Source organism: Leptodactylus fuscus, chromosome 1 (genome assembly GCF_031893055.1).
Source record: "Leptodactylus fuscus isolate aLepFus1 chromosome 1, aLepFus1.hap2, whole genome shotgun sequence".
Taxonomy (NCBI): domain Eukaryota; kingdom Metazoa; phylum Chordata; class Amphibia; order Anura; family Leptodactylidae; genus Leptodactylus; species Leptodactylus fuscus.
In genome coordinates, this window is record NC_134265.1 from 66085782 (window position 1) to 66108547 (window position 22766).

Consider the following 22766-nt stretch of genomic DNA (forward strand, 5'->3'; position numbering starts at 1 on the left):
AATGAATGACAGCAGGCCGAGATCTAGATAACTGTGAGGAATTGATACAGAAAGTATATTGGAAAATTGTATATCTTTTTATTGTACAAACAATAACATTTGTTTCTCAACATTGGTCGGAAAGTGGCCAACCCCTTTAAATAAAATCTGTGATCATCAATGAATGTATTGCATAATCTTTAGAGGAAACAATAAGATAAAACCAAGCTAAGAGCGTTATTCCAGGTCTGGATACTGAGCGGTTTATTAAGCAATAAAATATGTTATAGATAACCAGGTTACATCTCAGTACAGAAATCTGTAATCTCTGTGGAAGTCTATGAATCTTTGGATAGTTGCAGGTAAAGATCAAGAACTCTTCCATCTTCATACATTTTGGCATCTTCTAAAAGTACCTTAAAAACATAAAGTGCAATTTAATAAGATTTAGAAGATTAGATCAATACAGCAATATTAACAATACATAGGCAAACTGCAATGGAGATCTTGTGCACTTTGCTCAGATACTGATGAATAGGAATAAAGTAAACTCTTCCATCTTGTTACCAATCCATTAGAGGATACTTCTAGCATATTTCCTGTCGGTCTGGAATTCTGATATCGTTTTAGTAGCCTGAATACTAAAGGTGGAAAGATTTTGTAAGGATACTAGACACTTAATTCAGATCTGTATTTTAAGTGTTGCGCTCCAACAATGTATTATACTGTTCCAATGTCGCAGTATCTCAGCATTCTGCCTGCCGCTATACCCCTTACACATCTTATAGGTACCCCTATTTATCATGTACTAAGTTCAAGTCTGTGTTTTAGCCAATCTCTGACCACAGCGGACATGTGTATGTTATGGCTGGACTGGTCACATGTCATCACTTTATTGGTGTACTAAGGCAGGCTGGGGACCAATAGAGCATGGGTAATTTAAAAGATGGGGATGGATTTTTTTCCTTATGTTATAGCATGGTATACGCAGAAGGCAGTTTGATTTTTTTTTGAAAGTCTTCTTATAGAAAGAAACTCCAAAAGATTCTGATGAATCTGTACTAATGCATCTAGTAAGGGGTACAGTATATAAAGCAGAAACCCCCATTTACTTCACTTAATACAATTACTATCTATATTGATTTTGACATTAATACGGCAATATGATGACAGGTGACTTTTCAGAATCAGAGTCAAGTTTATGCATATGAAGAATAGATATATGGAATTTTCACCAGTTTTCCCCTTCTGCAGGCTCCATCTCTAGTTTTCAGTTTTCCCTGAGCTCAGGTCCACAGTAGGTGGAGACTAGCTGCTATAGTGCATTGAATACATAATAGAAAAGAGGAGACCCTGCACCTTTATCTCTATGTCTCACAGAAGCAGCAGCAGAACTAAGAACATTATACAGCAGTGCTGAGCAGCGTTGCTGTGAAATAAGATCTTGTGTGAGACAGCAAAACACTTAGAAGGAGCAGCAGTGTCTCTGTGTGCAGCTGGGTCCTCCTCTTTTACCCCCTCCCCTCTCCATAACCTATTATGGATAGGAGCTGTAACCTGATGTCAGGGGATAATCGTACACATCAGGGAGAGTGTTAGCTGGGAATCTGTTCCTTTTGGAATAGAAATACTAATTTGGCAATTAAATCCGTATCATGACAGCAGACTTTATAACTGATGTTAAGGAGGCTGCCCTCTAGAGGGCGGCATACAGAGTGCACTGTTCTCCTAATTACATCCTGGAGAATAGATTTGCATATTTTTTACCCTCATTTTACCAGTGAATTGAGAATGAGAATCCCTGAACAGTGCAGGTGGCAACGAGAGGGAGAAGTCAAGGTGCAGGCGGCCAGGAGAGTCTGATAAGTGTGAAAAGAAGAATTTGTCTGCAGCAAGACATATTAGAATGTTGGTTATCTTTGCTTGCACTATTGATTTAAGGAAATGTACACACATACACATACACACACACACACACACACACAATGTATATCTATAGATATCTAGTGAGAGAGAGATACCAGGTATAAAGGAAGATTTAACTGCATTGTAACCAGGGCCGGATATAATGTCCAGGAATAGCTGCAACAGATGTAACATATCTGTGCTGGTTTTAAGTTAAAAAAACCTTCTCGTAAACTTGGTGTCTCCGGTTCTCATCATTTTCAAGCTCTATTGGCTGTGAGTGAACGAGAACGTTCCTGTTTACATCCAAAGGCTGAATGCTCTTATCGACCAAAGACTGAACATCTGATACAATTGTACTGAGTCTAAGCAATCTCTTGTGAGTGCAATATAACTCTTTCACGTTGTTACTAAAATGTTCGAGGTTCGAAATTCGATTCGAACAGCCGCTCACTGTTCGTGTGTTCGAACGGGTTTCGAACCCCATTATAGTCTATGGGGAACAGATACTCGTTAAGGGGGAAACCCAAATCCGTGTCTGGAGGGTCACCAAGTCCACTATGACACCCCAGGAAATGATGCCAACACCTCTGGAATGACACTGGGACAGCAGGGGAAGCATGTCTGGGGGCATCTAACACACCAAAGACCCTCTATTACCCCAACATCACAGCCTAACAACTACACACTTTACACACTCAAAAAAACCTCTATCAAAGTGGGAAAATACCTGGAAACCTTCTTTACTCCCAAAATGGATGGACACAAACCCCAATTTAAGCTCAACAAACAGTAACAACCACCCCTTTAAATCATGTTCCCCATGACAACCACAAATGGAATAGGCAATGGGAATTCCAAAAGCCCTCACCCTTAACTGTCATTTTGAGTGTGTGTGTGTGTGTGTGTGTGTGTGTGTGTGTGTGATGTGGTAAGACCTTCCAAAATTCACTTTTCTAGCACTTAACATGAGCCCTTCCAAACAAAGTTGCAGGACCTTAAGCTGAGCTACCAGCAGAGATTGAAGCCCTTGGCATGAGTAGAGCCTTGCACCAGCAGTGTTTTTGGCACTTAGGGTGAGTTGAGCCTTGTACCAGCGTGTGTCCCTTAACATCAGGCGGGCCCTAAGTTCTGCGCTTTGCACAAAAGTTCCACATTAACTAGGCTGAATGGTACAAAGATTAGTAGGCCCGAGAACCAGGAACAGGTCTTGCAATGGCTGTCGGATAACGCTTAAAGCACATTGTCCACCAGCCAGTCAGCCTCTACCTCCTCTTACCCAACAGTCTTGTCCTCCTTCCATCCAAAATTCCCAATCTTCCCAGAACAATAACCCCAACTGTCCCTGCTCCCCAGAGCTGTTCTCCCTTCCTTTGACTGTACCGCAACCTGCCCCTCCATTTCGCGATTCCACGGACCTAACAGACGAGTATCTGTGTCCAGATGCTCAAACACTAGAGTCTCCTCCATCTCCGGTCGATTTGGTGGCGGATGACCAGCAACCCACCCTCATCGACGACGATGAGACGCAGTTGCTGTCAGGGCAGCCAGTTGACATGCGCATTGTGCAGGAGGAGGAGGCGAGACAGGAGTTGGAAGAGGAGGTGGTGGACGACGAGGACACCGACCCCACCTGGACAAGGCGGATGTCAAGCTGGGAAAGTAGTGTGGATGTTGAGGCAGGTGCAGCACCAAAAAGGGTAGCTAGAGGCAGAGACATGTCCAGAGGCAGAGGTCAGCTGCTTTGCCGAAGCCAGGCCAGACCCGGAATGTCCGAAGATGTTCCCTTTTGTACCCAGCCCAGAAAAACTCCCCCATCGAGGGCACGTTTCTTGAAGGTGTAGAGTTTTTTCAAGGAATGCGCCGAGGACAGATATAGTGTCGTCTACACAATTTGCCTCTCGAAATCGAGTAGGGGCCCTGAGAAGAGCAACCTGTCCACCACTTCAATGCACCGTCATTTGGAATCCAAGCAATGGAATCAGTGGCAGGCAGCAACGGCAGGACAAACGTCGCCCGCCGTTCATGCCACTGCCTCTGCTCACAGTGCTGGCGATGCACTCCAGAGGACGAGCCAGGACATCACTTCATCTGCCTCCGCCACTTTGTTGACTTCTCCCTCATCCTCCCCTGTTTCTGTCTTATCTCCTTCTCCTGAACCATCAAAGGCACCATCAGGCGCTTCTTTATAACAACCCACCATCTCTCAGACATTGGAGCGCCGGCAGAAATACACCGCTAACCACCCACCCACGCAAGCCTAGAACGCCAACATCGCTAAACTGCTGGCCCAGGAGAGGTTGGCGTTCCGGCTTGTTGAAACTCCCGCCTTCCCGGACCTGATGGCAACTGTGGCACCTCACTATGCCGTCCCTAGCCGTCACAACTTCTCCCGGTGTGGCGTCCCCGCCTTGCACCAGCACGTGTCACTCAACATCAGGTGGGCCCTTAGTTCCGCGCTTTGCTGCAAGGTCCACTTGACCACCGACACTTGGACAAGCGCCTGTGGTCAAGGATGCTGCTTATCTTTAAGGACAGGCAGGGTGAATGTGGTGGAGTCTGGTCCCGGGGTGCAAACTGAGGTACCCTATCTCCTCTCCCAGGCCAAAATTCATGGCAGGAGTAGACTGAAACCCTACGATGCTGCAACCTCCACCCCAGCTACTAGCGGCAAACGCTAAAACACTGGTGTGGGGAGACGTCAGCAGGCGGTGCTGAAGCTCATCAGCTTGGGGGACAGACAGCACAGTGCCTCCAAGGTCAGGGATGCCATCCTGGCTGAGATGGCATTTTTTTTTCCCTGCTACACCTGGGGCCTGGCATTTTTGCGCCTGTGATAATGGCTGGAACCTGGTAGCGGCTCTGGAGCTTGCCAGCCTCCAACACGTTCCATGTTTGGCCCACGTCTAACCTAGTGGTGCAAAGTTTTTTGAAAACATATCCAAATGTACCGAAGCTACTGTTGAAAATGCGGCGCTTGTGCGCCCACTTTTGCAAGTGCACAGGAGTCGCTGCTAGCCTAAAAACACTCTAGCAAGGCCTACATCTGTCCAAACACAGGCTGTTGTCCGTCATTCACACACGCTGAAACCCTACAATACCATATCTTGAGCAGGGTGTGTGAGCTGCACAGACCTTTGATGGAGTTCCATCTACAAAACCCAAGGGTTCCTCAAAGTCAGCTCCCAAAGTTTCTGCACCATGAGTTTCCAGGGGTGGCAGAGTTATGGCTAGGGGCAGAGGCATGGATAGGGATGATGTCTAGGGGCAAAAGCAGTGTGGATGTGGAGGCAAGCTAAGCAGGAAAAACTGGGGGTACAAGCTAAGGCATGGACTGGGGTGATGTCTAGGGGCAAAAGCAGTGTGGATGTGGAGGCAAGCTAAGCAGGGAAAAAGGTGGCTAGAGGCAAAGGGATGTCCAGAGGCAGAAGACAGCTGCATGACAGAAGCTAGACCTGAGCCAGCAAGGCCCAAGATGCCCTCTTTTCTAGCTTCCTTAGAAAAATTCCCCCATCGAGGCCACGTTCCTCGCTGAGGGAGATCATTTCTAAATGTATAGGTCGAGGACAAACTGAGTGTGGTTTACACACTTTGCAATGCGACTCCCCATCTCCCAGGCCTTTCATTCCAGGCTAAAGTACAGCACAACCCACCCACATGCCCAAGGCTTCAACGGCCTCATCTCAAAAATTCTGGCCCAGGAGATGTTGGGGTCCCAGCTTGTGGACACTCTGCCCTTTTTGGGCCTGCTGGCTACTGCGCCACCTCACTGTGCCGTCCACACCAGCACTTTTCCCCAAACATGAGGCGGTCCCTAAGTTCAGCGCTTTGCCCAAAAGATCCACGTGACCAGCTACGAATGGACAAGTGCATGCGGACAGGGACGCTACCTTTCAATCTTGGCACAGTGGTTGAATGTACTTGAGGCATGGACCGGGTCGCAAAATGTGGTGGGCTGACTTGTCTCCCCACACAACATTCCTGGGAGGAGGGCTGAAACACCACCCTCCTCCGCTGTTAAATTGACCCCAGCTACGAGCTGGAAACGCTGCAACACTGGTGTGGGGAGACGTCAGCGGGCCGTGCTGAAGCTCATCAGCTTGGGGGCCAGACAGCACACTGCCTACAAAGTGAGTCATGCCATCCTCGATGAGACGGCAATGTGGTTTTTGCCACTGCACCTGGGCCCAGGCATGTTGTCATGTGTGATAATGGCCGTAACCTGGGATCGGCTCTGTAGCTTGGCAGCCTGCAACATATTCCATGCCTGGGCCACGTTTTTAACTCATTGCTGCTAATCTTTTGAAAAAGGTACCCCAATGTTCCTGAGCTACTGGTGAAAGTGTGGCGCTTGTGCGGATAGTTTTTAAAGTCTATAGTTGCCGCTGCTAGCCTCTATGCACTCCTACAACGCCTGTACCTGCTGGAACAACGGCTGTTGTGCGACGTCTCCACACTGCTGGCACTAAACATATCATGTGTTGAGCAGAGTGTGTGAGCAGCACAGACCTTTGATGTAGTTCCAACTCCAAAACCCTCGGGTTCGTCAAAGTCAACTCCCTCAGTTGCTCAACCATGAGTGGCCATGGGTGGCAGACTTATGTGAAATCCCATCCCATCCATTGCACTGGACACGAAACATTAGCATGCGCTCAGCACAACTTCGGATATGGCAGCTGCGTTAAGCAGGGTGCAGGGTACAACACAGACCAGGCCCGAGCACCAGGAACAGGTGTTAGAAATACTGCAGCATCTGCCATTTCCTTCCAATTTTGGGGTTTTGGACCCGCCACCGACTTGTCTGGACCTAAGTGGGGATCATGAGACACAGTTGCCATCAAGGCAAGCTGCGGTCATGTGCGGTTTGCAGTAAGGGGGCAGTGCGCAATTGGAAGAGGAGTTGGTGGATGACGAGGCCACCGACCCCACATGGACAGGGGTGATGTCTAGGGGCTAAAGCAGTGTAGATGTAGAGGGAAGCTAAATCAACAAAAAACCTGGGTAGAAGCAAAGGCATAAACTGGGGTGATGTTTAGGGGCTAAAGCAGTGTAGATGTGGAGGGAAGCTAATTCAACAAAAAAAACAGGGTAGAAACAAAGGCATAAACTGGGGTGATGTTTAGGGGTGAAAGCAGTGTAGATGTGGAGGGAAGCTAAGCAGCAAAAACAGTGGGTAGAAGCAAAGGCATGCAAAACTCTACCCTGTTGGAAGACTTATTCCTAGGTCTGGAACACGTTAATGGCCCCCCTGGACAAATTACTGCCACTCAGGGGCCTAGTGTCACCAGGAGGGACAAGTATAGGCGCATGTTGTGGGAATACCTGGCCGACACCAGCTCTGTCCTCTCCGATCCCTCTGTGCTCTACAGCCTACACTTATTTTCTCATCTTTTTTTCTGAACTGCACATCTCTTGCCTGCTTCCTTTGGGATCTTAGAAATGGTGGTCCACTTCCACAGATGGTAACTTCAATAGACAGTGTAACGGGAGTAGCTGAGGGATCGCTGTCTTAACCACTTTTTGGCACAAAATTAACTTCCAAAGCCAAATATGGTGCAAGTATATGATGCAAGGACACCTACACACCTATCTCTGACACATTGGGGAGTTCACCCTCATGCGCCCTTTTGGCCTGCACCATCATGCGCCTCTTCCCAGCCACTCCACATTTCCCAAGCTTTTCATTGCAGGCAGAAGTACAACACAACCCACCCCCATGCCCAAGCCTTTAACAGCCTCATCGATAAACTGCTGGCCCTGGAGATGTTGGTGTTTGTTTATGCTTCTGGAGACCCAGGCCTTCCGTCAGCAGATGGCAGCTGGGGCACCTCCCTATGCTGGGCCTAGCCGTTACCACTTCTCTTGGTGTGCTGTCCCTGCCTTGTGCCTGCATGTGTCCCATAACATCAGTTAAGCCCAGAGCTCTGCGCTTTGCTGCAAGGTCCACTTGACCACCGACACATGGACAAGCGCCTGTGGTCAGGGATGCTGCAGTGCTTATCTTTAATGACAGGCAGGGTGAATGTGGTGGAGTCTGGTCCCCGGGTGCAAACTGGGGTGGCCTATCTCCTCTCCCAGGCCAAAATTCATGGCAGGAGTAGACTGAAACCCTACGATGCTGCAACCTCCACCCCAGCTACTAGCAGAAAACACTGTAACACTGGCGTGGGGAGATGTCAGCAGGCCGTGCTGAAACTGATCAGCTTGGGGGACAGACAGCACAGTGCCTCCGGGGTCAGGGATGCCATCCTGGCTGAGATGGCATTTTTTTTTCCCTGCTACACCTGGGGCCTGGCATTTTTGCGCCTGTGATAATGGCTGGAACCTGGTAGCAGATCTGGAGCTTGCCAGACTCAAACACGGTCCACGCATGGCCCACGTTTTCCAACTTGTTGGTGCCATGTTTCTTTGAAACCTACACCATTGTGCCTGACATACAGGTCAAAGTGGGGCCATTTTCGTAAGTGAGAACTAGCCTCTGCTAGGCAGAAAACATTCAGAGCACACTCCTCTCATCTTCGCACCGTTGGCTGGCGGAGGAAGACGAGGGGGTTGGAGTGGCATCTGATGTCCCTGTCCCACACGAGGCTAGAGGGTGCACTTCAGTGCATCCCATTGCTTCACCACAAATGGAGGAAATGGAGAGTGACCCTTACAGTTGGGGCCAGCAAAGGCATGCCAAGTAACACACTGGCACACATGGCTGACTTCATCTTGGGTTGCTTTTCAACACATATTTCACATCACGAAGAACAAATAATACTGGATTTTTACAAGCCTCGAACCCCGGTCTAGGTCTAATGTCTGTTCCTTTCTTATATTAGGGGAGAGGGAAAAAAAATTACTTCAGTGATACGTTTAGCGTACATAGACTGACTATTAATGTGTATCCCACTTAGTGTTGTTAGGGTTACACACCGTCACAACCTGGCTAAAGCTTCTATAGCTGTTAATAAAGTCAACATAACTTTACGGTATCCAAAAAGACAGCTGGTACCGACAGAGAGCAAGACAAATGTCAACCAAAGCTGTGAGCTCTGAACACCCACAGTGACTTTGGCGTCATCATCATTATAAGGGAGCGGGTGGTAATAAATAACTTGGCAGTGCCTAAAACCCAAAAAGCTTATACAACTATATTTACATTAAGATACACAAATGACACTTTTCAGTAGCATGTCATGAGACAAGCTGATAAGATCTTCCTTTGTGCAGTGCTATTTGAAAGTTAAACGCTGCCTTTATTTTAATTCTGGAGAAGGTGCAGACATTAGATTTAGAACATGTTGTCTTCATTGTCCAAATCCTCTATATAGGTAATGTGTTTTTCGGGCCGAGCTGTCTGGGAACGAGCTGGTGCAGCACTGACAACCTGGGTGAATATGGCAAGAGCCTGAGATGTAGGGTGAATGAATCCCCAAATTATTTGGGGAATTTCCACTCAGAAACTGGCACTATATACCAGTAGCAAAAATTGTGGGTGCACGTAACCCCCATATATTCTTTGAATTCCCAGTCAGACAATGGCACTATATACCAGTAGCAAAAATTGTGGGTGCACGTAACCCCAATATATTCTTTGAATTCCCAGTCAGAAACTGGCACTATATGGCAGTAGCAAGAAATGAGGGTATTTGTAAACCCAATATATTCTTTGAATTCCCAGTCAGACAATGGCACTATATACCAGTAGCAAAAATTGTGGGTGCACATAAACCCAATATATTCTTTGAATTCCCAGTCAGATAATGGCACTATATACCAGTAGCAAAAATTGTGGGTGCACGTAACCCCAATATATTCTTTGAATTCCCAGTGAGACAATGGCACTGTATAGCAGTAGCAAAAATTGTGGGTGCACGTAACCCCCATATATTCTTTGAATTCCCAGTGAGACAATGGCACTGTATAGCAGTAGCAAAAATTGTGGGTGCACGTAACCCCCATATATTCTTTGAATTCCCAGTCAGACAATGGCACTATATACCAGTAGCAAAAATTGTGGGTGCACATAACCCCAATATATTCTTTGAATTCCCAGTGAGACAATGGCACTATATACCAGTAGCAAAAATTGTGGGTGCACGTAACCCCAATATATTCTTTGAATTACCAGTCAGAAACTGGCACTATATAGCAGTAGCAAAAATTGTGGGTGCACATAACCCCAATATATTCTTTGAATTCCCAGTCAGACAATGGCACTATATACCAGTAGCAAAAATTGTGGGTGCACGTAACCCCAATATATTCTTTGAATTCCCAGTGAGACAATGGCACTGTATAGCAGTAGCAAAAATTGTGGGTGCACATAAACCCAATATATTCTTTGAATTCCCAGTCAGACAATGGCACTATATACCAGTAGCAAAAATTGTGGGTGCACATAACCCCAATATATTCTTTGAATTCCCAGTGAGACAATGGCACTATATACCAGTAGCAAAAATTGTGGGTGCACGTAACCCCAATATATTCTTTGAATTCCCAGTCAGACAATGGCACTATATACCAGTAGCAAAAATTGTGGGTGCACGTAACCCCAATATATTCTTTGAATTACCAGTCAGAAACTGGTACTATATAGCAGTAGCAAAAATTGTGGGTGCACATAACCCCAATATATTCTTTGAATTCCCAGTGAGACAATGGCACTATATACCAGTAGCAAAAATTGTGGGTGCACGTAACCCCAATATATTCTTTGAATTACCAGTCAGAAACTGGCACTATATAGCAGTAGCAAAAATTGTGGGTGCACGTAACCCCAATATATTCTTTGAATTTCCAGTCAGACAATGGCACTATATACCAGTAGCACAAATTGTGGGTGCACGTAACCCCAATATATTCTTTGAATTCCCAGTGAGACAATGGCACTGTATAGCAGTAGCAAAAATTGTGGGTGCACATAAACCCAATATATTCTTTGAATTCCCAGTCAGACAATGGCACTATATACCAGTAGCAAAAATTGTGGGTGCACATAACCCCAATATATTCTTTGAATTCCCAGTGAGACAATGGCACTATATACCAGTAGCAAAAATTGTGGGTGCACGTAACCCCAATATATTCTTTGAATTCCCAGTCAGACAATGGCACTATATACCAGTAGCAAAAATTGTGGGTGCACGTAACCCCAATATATTCTTTGAATTACCAGTCAGAAACTGGCACTATATAGCAGTAGCAAAAATTGTGGGTGCACATAAACCCAATATATTCTTTGAATTCCCAGTCAGACAATGGCACTATATACCAGTAGCAAAAATTGTGGGTGCACGTAACCCCAATATATTCTTTGAATTCCCAGTCAGACAATGGCACTATATACCAGTAGCAAAAATTGTGGGTGCACATAACCTCAATATATTCTTTGAATTCCCAGTGAGACAATGGCACTATATACCAGTAGCAAAAATTGTGGGTGCACGTAACCCCCATATATTCTTTGAATTCCCAGTCAGACAATGGCACTATATACCAGTAGCAAAAATTGTGGGTGCAAGTAACCCCCATATATTCTTTGAATTCCCAGTCAGACAATGGCACTATATACCAGTAGCAAAAATTGTGGGTGCACGTAACCCCAATATATTCTTTGAATTCCCAGTGAGACAATGGCACTGTATAGCAGTAGCAAAAATTGTGGGTGCACGTAACCCCCATATATTCTTTGAATTCCCAGTCAGAAACTGGCACTATATACCAGTAGCAAAAATTGTGGGTGCACATAACCCCAATATATTCTTTGAATTACCAGTCAGAAACTGGTACTATATAGCAGTAGCAAAAATTGTGGGTGCACATAAACCCAATATATTCTTTGAATTCCCAGTCAGACAATGGCACTATATACCAGTAGCAAAAATTGTGGGTGCACATAACCCCAATATATTCTTTGAATTCCCAGTGAGACAATGGCACTATATACCAGTAGCAAAAATTGTGGGTGCACATAACCCCAATATATTCTTTGAATTACCAGTCAGAAACTGGCACTATATAGCAGTAGCAAAAATTGTGGGTGCACATAACCCCAATATATTCTTTGAATTCCCAGTCAGACAATGGCACTATATACCAGTAGCAAAAATTGTGGGTGCACGTAACCCCAATATATTCTTTGAATTCCCAGTGAGACAATGGCACTGCATAGCAGTAGCAAAAATTGTGGGTGCACATAAACCCAATATATTCTTTGAATTCCCAGTCAGACAATGGCACTATATACCAGTAGCAAAAATTGTGGGTGCACATAACCCCAATATATTCTTTGAATTCCCAGTGAGACAATGGCACTATATACCAGTAGCAAAAATTGTGGGTGCACGTAACCCCAATATATTCTTTGAATTACCAGTCAGAAACTGGCACTATATAGCAGTAGCAAAAATTGTGGGTGCACATAACCCCAATATATTCTTTGAATTCCCAGTGAGACAATGGCACTATATACCAGTAGCAAAAATTGTGGGTGCACGTAACCCCAATATATTCTTTGAATTCCCAGTCAGACAATGGCACTATATACCAGTAGCAAAAATTGTGGGTGCACGTAACCCCAATATATTCTTTGAATTACCAGTCAGAAACTGGCACTATATAGCAGTAGCAAAAATTGTGGGTGCACATAAACCCAATATATTCTTTGAATTCCCAGTCAGACAATGGCACTATATACCAGTAGCAAAAATTGTGGGTGCACGTAACCCCAATATATTCTTTGAATTCCCAGTCAGACAATGGTACTATATACCAGTAGCAAAAATTGTGGGTGCACGTAACCCCAATATATTCTTTGAATTACCAGTCAGAAACTGGCACTATATAGCAGTAGCAAAAATTGTGGGTGCACATAACCCCAATATATTCTTTGAATTCCCAGTGAGACAATGGCACTGTATAGCAGTAGCAAAAATTGTGGGTGCACATAAACCCAATATATTCTTTGAATTCCCAGTCAGACAATGGCACTATATACCAGTAGCAAAAATTGTGGGTGCACGTAACCCCCATATATTCTTTGAATTCCCAGTGAGACAATGGCACTATATAGCAGTAGCAAAAATTGTGGGTGCACATAACCCCCATATATTCTTTGAATTCCCAGTGAGACAATGGCACTGTATAGCAGTAGCAAAAATTGTGGGTGTATATAGCCCCAATTCTATTGCTAGGGGACTTGCAGGGTATTTCTGAGGTGAAGGTGGGGGGGCACACCGTTGGAACGGGGATTTGGGATGTATATATGGGGTATACGGGAATACACTGTCAGTGTGTTCCATTCAGGATCCTGGGAAAGCTGGGTTGCGGCGATTGAGCCCGTCAGTGCCACGTTACACTGACAAGCTTCTCCCTGGAATTGAAGTGATATGTAACCCCAATATATTCTTTGAATTCCCAGTCAGACAATGGCACTATATGGCAGTAGCAAAAATAGTGGGTGTATATAGCCCCAATTCTATTGCTAGGGGACTTGCAGGGTATTTCTGGGGTGAAGGTGGGGGGGCACACCGTTGGAACGGGTATCGGGGGTATATATCGGGTATACGGGAATACACTGTCAGTGTATTCCATTCAGGATCCGCGGAAAGCTGGGTTGCGGCGATTGAGCCCGTCAGTGCCACGTTACACTGACAAGCTTCTCCCTGGAATTTAGCTCTTACAAGAGCTGTTGGTTGTCTTCTCCTTCCTATCCTAGCCTGTCCCTGCCTACCCAGAATCTAACCCCTAGCTAACTGGACGGAAACCTCCGTCCCCGGTGAATTGCAAGCTCAGAATGACGCGAAGCTGGGCGTCGCTGTTCTTTTAAATTAGAGGTCACATGTTTTCGGCAGCCAATGGGTTTTGCCTACTTTTTTCAACGTCACCGGTGTCGTAGTTCCTGTCCCACCTACCCTGCGCTGTTATTGGAGCAAAAAAGGCGCCAGGGAAGGTGGGAGGGGAATCGAGTAATGGCGCACTTTACCACGCGGTGTTCGATTCGATTCGAACATGCCGAACAGCCTAATATCCGATCGAACATGAGTTCGATAGAACACTGTTCGCTCATCTCTAGTTGTTACAATTTGCTACAATGTATCAGTGAAGGAAGTAGAAGTCACATGAGGATACACTTAGTAAAACTCTCAGAATCTGATTCAAAGAACGTAAACTTCACTTTAGAGTAAAAAAAGAACTGCTACCTGATGGACAACCAGTCCGATGAATACAATAAACAGAGATTGTCATGATTGATACATAAGATTTTGGTGGGTATGCTTCAGGGTAGAAGGGTAAAACACCTTATTATATTGTAGCTTAGGTTCACGGTACCGTTATTGATGTCTCTTGCTGCCATCCATCACAGGATGAGAACAACGGACATTAAATGACAGATACAGATGGAACCCCCTCAGTTGGGTGTTTGCATTCATTCCAATGTAAAAAAAACCCCCAAAAAAATGACGTAAACTTTCTTCCATCTGCACACAGGACTTTCTCTTCTGCTACAAAAGTAAACACACATAATGGAAGAAAGTGTCTGTCATTGAAGTCAATGAGAAGTGACAAAGAAGGAGGGGGCTCGCCTGTGTCCATTACCCTTCTACTATTAATGTCCCTTGTTATCATTTCATGACTGATGACCAAAACATACATTAGTAATGGTAGTGTGAACACAGACCTATACATCTTTTTTCTATTAAGACCCGTGTAAAGCAAATTATTCCTCTGCAGACCCAAAACCTTATTACCAAAAGCAGCGAGTAGAATTATTAGGATGCAGTCAGTGGGTTTCTGATAACCTGTAATTTGTTGTGACTTCATGTAAGGCATGTGGGTGGTTCTGCTGAATCTATTTAGGGGCCCTGCATACTGGCACACATACAGCACACATACTTACAAGCAGTACCTTTCGTGAACCGTTAAGAATAGTGACAATGACTTGCTGGAAATGTAAACAGCAGGCACCGGGTTATTGCATGCTTTTGATATGTAGCGAGATCCAAGAGGTCACCCACTAATGCCAATCTATGTATAAGCATCGAGCCTGCTGCTTTGAGGATGCCTTATTCCCCCACCCCCCAGTAGACAGAATGTCTCATATATAGGTTAATAGCTAGTAAATTATTTTTTGTGAAGAATATTAACAACCATTGATAGAGATGCCGGAGCTGACATCAGTCAGAAGCTATTAAGTCATCTGTGTAAGTACAATAAGCGGTTGTCAGACGACTGTACGAGCTTGTCTATGGGAGCTTGTTCATGACATGTTAGAGTGACACTAATAATTAATGTTTTTATAGATGTGACATGACTGGAGCGATCAATCACTAAATCAAGCGCACAGACTTACTGATATCAGCTGATCATCATTCTTGGCATGTAAATGTCTTAGAAGATACCAGCGGGCAACAGAGGCAATGGTTTCACTGCATCCCGCCTGATAGACCACTTTCTCCAAAAGCTGGCGGGTTTTCCTGAAAATAAAAAACATAGAATATTAATCATTCACTTGATTTCACACAGAAAAACTACCTGAGATAAAAAAAATAAAAAAAAATGCTTTTTTTCTCCAAAAACGACCCCAGTCTTGTCCACGGACTCTGCGAGCTTCCTGTTTCTCCATTTAACAGACTTGCCAAGAAATGCAATGGCATCCATTTGGATGGCGTCTTAATAAACAACAAAAACAGCAACATGATGAACATGATCCAGACAATAGCACCCAAATAATGGGGTCTATTTATAATTTATTGTACACCAGTACTCTGGTGTGCAAGGCATAAAGAGTCGCAAATTGCAACTGTTTCACTTCTGCCCCACGTCATCACTTCTGTGAAAATGGAGTGAGGCCATGGGCCCTGCAGGAATTATCATCATTTATCATCATCAGGTGTGCAGTATTAGCAGTCGCTACAGGGTTCTGGAGTCCGAGGGGGCCCCAAAGGAATCTCTATAACATAAAATACACCACAATTCTAAATGGCACAAGGTAGGTAATGGTCCAATTACTTACAGGTTTTGGATTGGGGCCCAGGAGCTACAAGTTATGCCTGTGCAGCTCAGCTCTATTGCACTGGACAGGGGTGACCTACAATACCACATACAAGCTGTGGACAGTCCTGGTGCTGACGGCACAAGAAAGCAGCCATGAGTCCTGGATGACATAGTCAATGGCAGGTATCTCAGTAACGTAAGACAAAGTAACAAAGCCAAGCTTTTAATGAAAAAAATGGAATATTCCAGATTTTCTAGTTCTTTGTGTTCATTCTCTTCAAATTTCTTAGTTTATAAACACATTTTTTCCTTCATTTGGATGGCAAATATATCTTGAGAAATATGTATTTTCTTACACAACTGAAAACTGTCAGAGAAAATTTTCATTTTCTGCAGTACATCCATATCTTTGCCAGGATGAGATCACAGATGGCCGGCGCTTGGTTGTGCGTGTAATACTAAACAACAGAGCAGAGGACGCCAAGTGCCAATTGTTCTCGGGGAAATAGCTCCATCTCGAACTACAACCATTCATTATAGTACTCCATATACGATTCACAGATAGAACCACCTATCATAGGACCGAGGACCTTCTAGGCTTTCAAATAGAGATGTCTGGTAATGGATAACGCTTTTAAAAAGTATTTAATCTTAAAATTAAAAAATCCTGAGTTATAGATCCCATGTCAGATGTTCGCCTTGAGGCCCCGCTATTCCTAGTTATGCCACTGACCAATATCCTCCTACTATAAATATATCCTCCTACTATAATAATCCCCCTACTATAAATGTGAAAGTTTGTATGTTTGTTCCTCAATCACGCAAAAACAGCTGAACGGATTTGGATGAAATTTGGCACATAGATAGTTTGTAACCTAGATTAAAATATAGGCTACTTTTTATTACTTTTTATTCTGGTAAATGACATGGCTTCACGACTGTTATGAATTTATGTTCACATAATATATTAAACAGCTCTTAGCAGCACATTATCTCAGTCAGGGCTATCTCTTTGTGTAAACACACGCTAAGCCTCAGTGTGTACACACATTTGCATATTATCTGATCTACTCCAGTGCTGACACACTGACATGGACAAACACCTATAATCCAAATTGGCAGTTTGCCAATTTTAAACATGCCTGGAAAAAAAATTCTAATTTCTCGCAAAGAACGACAGCTATGAAAGTAGCCAGAAGTCAACAGAGTTCTCCTCAAACACAGCTGAGGGGATCATCGACACCAACAACACACTCATTTACATGGCGTCCCAGCGAGCTGCTGAGATGCTGGAACAATCACGGGCACAGTGCATGAAACAGGTTCAGTGGCAGGCCAGGTTGAGAGCAGCCGAAACGTCGGAGCATGCAGATCATCAACACCAACAACACACTCATTATATGGCTTCCCAGCGAGCTTCTGAGATGCCGGAACAATCATGGAAATAGCGCGAGGAACGAGTTCAGTGGCAGGCCAGCTTCACAGCTGTAGAAACGCCAGAGCAGGCGGATCATCAACACCAACAACACGCTCATTATAAGGTGTCCCAGCAAGCTTCTAACATACCGCAACAATCACAGGCACGGTGTGAGGAACAAGTTCAGCAGCAGGACAACTTGAGAGCTACCAAAATGCCGGAGCAGGCAAACCATTGACGGCAGCAATTTGCTGAATATAGGCAGACCATCGACGCCAACAACCCGCAGACGTAGTCGCGGGAAGAGGCTAGTATATCATATATCTTTAGTTATTCCTTCTTATCTGAAAATTCATGGGGTCCTTCTATTCAGTTGGGTTATGTGATCTCACACAGACCTGATGAAATATACAGGAGCTTATGTGCAGTTTTATTTTTTTTTTCTATTTTTTTTTTTTTAAATGTAGATTGTGAGCCGAACATAGGGCTCACAATGTACATTTTTCCCTATCAGTATGTCTTTGGAATATGGGATGGAAATCCATGCAAACACGGGGAGAACATACAAACTCCTTGCAGATGGTTTTTTGCCCTTGGCGGGATTTGAACACCAGGACTCCAGTGCTGCAAGGCTGCAGTGCTAACCACTGAGCCACCGTGTGGCCCCTCTTATGTGCAGTTTTAGTGAGACTCTTACCTCCTGTATGGACTGTTCCACACAGTTTCTACAAGGGGGACACAAACTCTTACTAAAGATGATAATTAGACATTTCATGTCACACAGGTATAATAAAGAAGTTTAAGGGGCAACACGGTGGCTCAGTGGTTAGCACTAGAGATGAGCGAACACTGTTCGGATCAGCCGATCCGAACAGCACGCTCCCATAGAAATGAATGGAAGCACCTGGCACGGCGACCGGCCGCCGGCAAAGTGTACGTGCCAGGTGCTTCCATTCATTTCTATGGGAGCGTGCTATTCGGATCGGCTGATCCGAACAGTGTTCGCTCATCTCTAGTTAGCACTGCAACCTTACAGCGCTGGAGTCCTGGGTTCGAATCCTGCCAGGAACAACATCCGCAAGGAGTTTGTATGTTATCCCCGTGTTTGTGTGGATTCCCTCCCATTCTACAAAAAAAACCATACTGATAGGAAAAATAAAAATGTACATTGTGATCCCTATGTGGGGCTCACAATGTACATTTAAAAAAAAAAAAAAAAGATAAGCTTACAACTCTAACCCCTCCCCCAACATAAATTTATATACATTCTTAGTTTATTAAATAACTACATTCCCCCAGCCGGCTAATATGGTAAAGTATTCTTGTTTCCCATTTGATAGTATACTGCGGCATGATGGGATTGGTGGCAGACCAAAGAGAGATCTAAAAACCAAGATGGTATCTGATCCGGAGCCACATTATAGAGATATTGGTACAATATAGATAAAGGATACTTGAAGCGTTAAAGACAACCAGGTGAGGGGTGCAGGGATGGAAACAAGTGTTTTTGCCAGTGTGCTCCTTAAATAAGAGCCGCTTAATTGCCAAGTAGGCGGGAACTTTTTGTTTTCCTCATAAAAAAACAAAAGGATCCACCTACATGGTGATTAAGAACTAATTTACATATAATCTGTAAGGCCATATCTTTTGAAAGGGGGAACAGGTTATAAAAAATAAAAACGCCAAATGGGCAGGACGAACAAAAAAAAGATGTATGTACTTAGTATTTTGTACTTGGTGAAGATCTTGAGGCCCCACATTATGGAAACGCATGTTGCAGATTTTGCTGTGGTTTTTTTTAGCCATAGCCAGAAGTGGATTGAGTAGAAGGTAGAAGTATAAGAGCTTCCTATATATTTTCCATTGAATTTCTAACCATTCTTGGCTTTGGCTCAAAAGACTGCAACAAAAAAGGCTGTGTTTCTGCAACGTGTGGCCTCAGTCTAATCCAGAGCCAAAACTCCCCACAATCTACTATGTGGCTACTATAGGACAATATCACAATCCTGTATATCTAATATTGTTTGTGTAACTACATAAATACACTGAAAAATACAGACATTCAGTATACAGGAAACATGATTCTTCTCTGCAAGTCCATGGGGCTTTAAATATATCTATATATCTCTATCTATCTATCTATCTATCTATCTATCTATCTATCTATCTATCTATCTATCCCGTATATACTCGAGTATAAGCCGAGTTTTTCAGCACAGTTTTTCGGCTTACACTCAAAATAAAAGTTCTAAATCCCTCCTTTCCCTAGAATACATATAAAAGTAGAAAATTACTGTGAAACACAAACACATTAGGTATCCCTGTGTCTGAAAGTGCCCAGTCTACTGAATATAGGTTATCTGCAGTGTCCTGTTCTGTCAGAAAGGACAGGAGCACTGCAGATACCCTATATTCAGCCAGGCTGAATTACAAGTGGGGGAAGAAAAAAAACAGTCCTCAAGCTCAGGGAAGGGGCAGACAGACAACCAACACACCCCCTCCCCTTCCCCAGCACCTACTGCACCCAAAAACTCCGACCATTTTAATTTTTGAAATTTTCCAGTAGCTGCTGCATGAGTACTCTCAAAAGGTAGTGCATATACATCTGTTTGGGCTGTCTTGGTTTGTATAGAATAGGTTACCTCTAGAGATGAGCGAACACTGTTCGGATCAGCTGATCCGAACAGCACGCACCCATAGAAATGAATGGAAGCACCTGTAACGCTGACTTTGCTGGCGATGCTTCAGTATCTCCTCCACAGTCTGGGTCTGTATAGCGGCAGCAGCCTTCACCCAGGACATAATTTTTTTTTTTCTCCAGCAAGGAATGGACGTGTCGTTGCCCCTTGCAACCACTATATGTCGACATCCTCCACCAATTGTCAGGGTCTGGGGTTGCTAGGTGGGGTGGCATAGACACACAAGTCCAGTTTCTTTAGTCCAAAACAAAGGTAGAGTTTATTTTCACTCAAAAAGGTTGTGCAGCAACAAAAGGAAAACAATACAAAAATAAATACCTGCCAGGCTAGGCTCTAACTAAACATAGAATAGGTTACCTCACCTAGAGTAACAGAAATCCAAAAGCCAGTAGAATCATTCAGTACACAGCTCCAAAAATATGACCTCTCTCTTTGGCTCTCCAGCCAAACTCTGCCCTCAGTCTGTTGCTGGAGCTGACTTCTTAAGCCTCCCTTGATGAGCAGACTCTCTGCAGCTGAGTCGCTGCCGGAACATCCCCAAAGTGTGGACTGGAGGGGGGTGGAATGACAGGTCCCACTACCAATCCTACCTGTCATTCCTAAAAATCCAGCCCAGTAACTGGAACTCTGAAATAACCATCAGCAGACAATAGTTATCTGCTGAGAAACGTTCTTTCTGGAGTCTTCTCATCTCATCCACCTTAGTAGTCTCAGTGAGATGTACACCCCCTCGGTGAGATGTACCTGCCATGAACTTTTACAATTCTCCCCCTTACGCCGCGCTGTGAATTGCTTCTTGACCTCCTCTGTTCTGCAGATATGAAACATTTGATCTCATGTATGTCATGGCGGTATATTTTTCTTTAAAAAAGCTCAATTAGTGAGACTTATAGGGAAAGATGGTGACAAACACCATGTTGGATCAACAAATTCAAGTCCTTTTTTTAGTATTATTGAAATGAGGGCAAGCCCCTGTTTACCCCCAGATTTTCTGTAACTTTAGCTTGTCAATGTCCAGGTCTGTGTGTATAAAAGGAAATGTCCTATACCCAGCCCTGGTAATACATCAGTTCTCTGATCCTGGCAGAGAGATGGGACGTACTCCAGTTTATGTGTAGGTTTAAATGATAACTTTGGCCTGGTATAATGGCTGCTTCATGCATCGTAGCATAAAGGATTTATTATTAGATCTTACAAAGCCCACAGCCAGACAGCACGCACTTGGTTAAGATGCTTCATTACACGGAGGGATTTCACTGCAGGGACTAAATCTGTGCATTTTACTATTGTCTCCTGTGATGAACTGCTCAGGTAGAATATGTGCACAGAATGCTTGGCATAGGCAGGATTAATTGAATTTTTATTAAAAGTTTTTCCTTCTTTCTACATTTCTAATTTTGAAGCCTGAGTCACAAAGTTATGGGTATGTGTGTCTGTGTGTATATATATATATATATATATATATATATATATATATACATATATATATATATATATATTGTAAGCTGATGGCTGGTCAGGTAACCACTAGAGATGAGCGAGTAGTATTCGATCGAATACTCGTATCGGTCGAATACCACGCGGGAAAATTCCACTGCATTCAATGCAAAAACCTCCTCATGCTCCTCATCCTGCTACTTCGAACGAATACTACTCGATCGTCTCTACTAACCACCCCAAGCACCATATGCAGTAGAAGACCAAGCAAGCCAATTTCTGGCAAGATTGTATATTATCATAAAGGCTAATCTTAAAAATTTCTGGAATTGGGAGGCACGTCCTTGCTCTAAATCCTGCAATTCCCCTACAAAAAGTGCATTTTGGGGGCAACGCACATAGGATCCCTTTTAACTCTATAACTTTGTAATATAAGTTTTAGATTTGGAACTCGCCGATATGCGGCAGAGAGTCAATAATTTATGCACAGACAATATGCATTAGTTCAGGATTAACTAGTATATCTGCACATTAGCCATTTACAATGTATCACTGCTTGCAGATTCTCTGAGTGAGGATCATTAATATGGAGAAGGACCCATTAAACTGCCTACAAGAATAATTGGAAAGGCCACCGCCTATTAGTGCTCAAATCATTTTACCATTATCTCTTGTATAATTTATTCAACTTTATATCACTTGTAAAGTTAGAACCTGAAACATTTACTTCTCTAATTTGTGTCATATTCCATAGCAAATACACAAGAAATCTGTCGCTGCAGTGATCCTGTTCCATGAAACTCTACATATCAAAGAAAGTGGACTATGTAAGGCGGGGATCACATCTGCGCCGGAGTCTCTGCCTCACATACTATCGAAAGAAAGGAGAGAAAAGCCCTGTGGCTTTGAAATGGCGGGTCCCATTATAGTCAATAGGGTCTGCCAGTGTCCATGTGTAACTGCTCTTTAGTAGCCCAGCTCTCGGTTGTTCAGGTCCCATGACAAACCCAAACAATGGAGACCGCAGTGCTTGTATGAACCATGAGATAATGGGAATAACACATGGTCCATATGTGATGGACAGGTAGCTATTAAAGCAGTGGCACGTCATCACATAGAAATGATACCGGCAAACAAGCACTAGGAAGGATATTAAATACCGGCCATTTAATATTGGCAGAAAGTAATGGGGTTATAGACTATGAATAAATATAGTTATAAGTAGTGCCAAGAACCATGGATTTCCTGTCAGTAATACAGTCCCTGGGCGAAGATTAATTACCAAGCGCACCATGTACTGTCGCCAACTTGAGAATCCATAGGCGTTCACAGCTTGGGCTTAT

The 22766-nt window shown here is 44.0% G+C and overlaps 1 protein-coding gene across 2 annotated transcripts in view; it reads right to left on the minus strand.

Moving 5' to 3' along the window:
- Positions 1-224: 224 nt before the first annotated feature.
- SKIC3 (SKI3 subunit of superkiller complex) overlaps positions 225-22766 on the minus strand; it is a 105657-nt gene continuing 83115 nt past the window's right edge. For both annotated transcript variants that reach the window (XM_075271561.1, XM_075271571.1), the window contains exons 40-41: positions 15227-15350; positions 225-395 (exon numbers count right to left, since the gene is read on the minus strand). In XM_075271561.1, coding sequence (XP_075127662.1) covers positions 318-395; positions 15227-15350 — 202 coding nt within the window. In that variant the 3' untranslated portion in view covers positions 225-317. The remainder of the gene's footprint in view (positions 396-15226; positions 15351-22766) is intronic.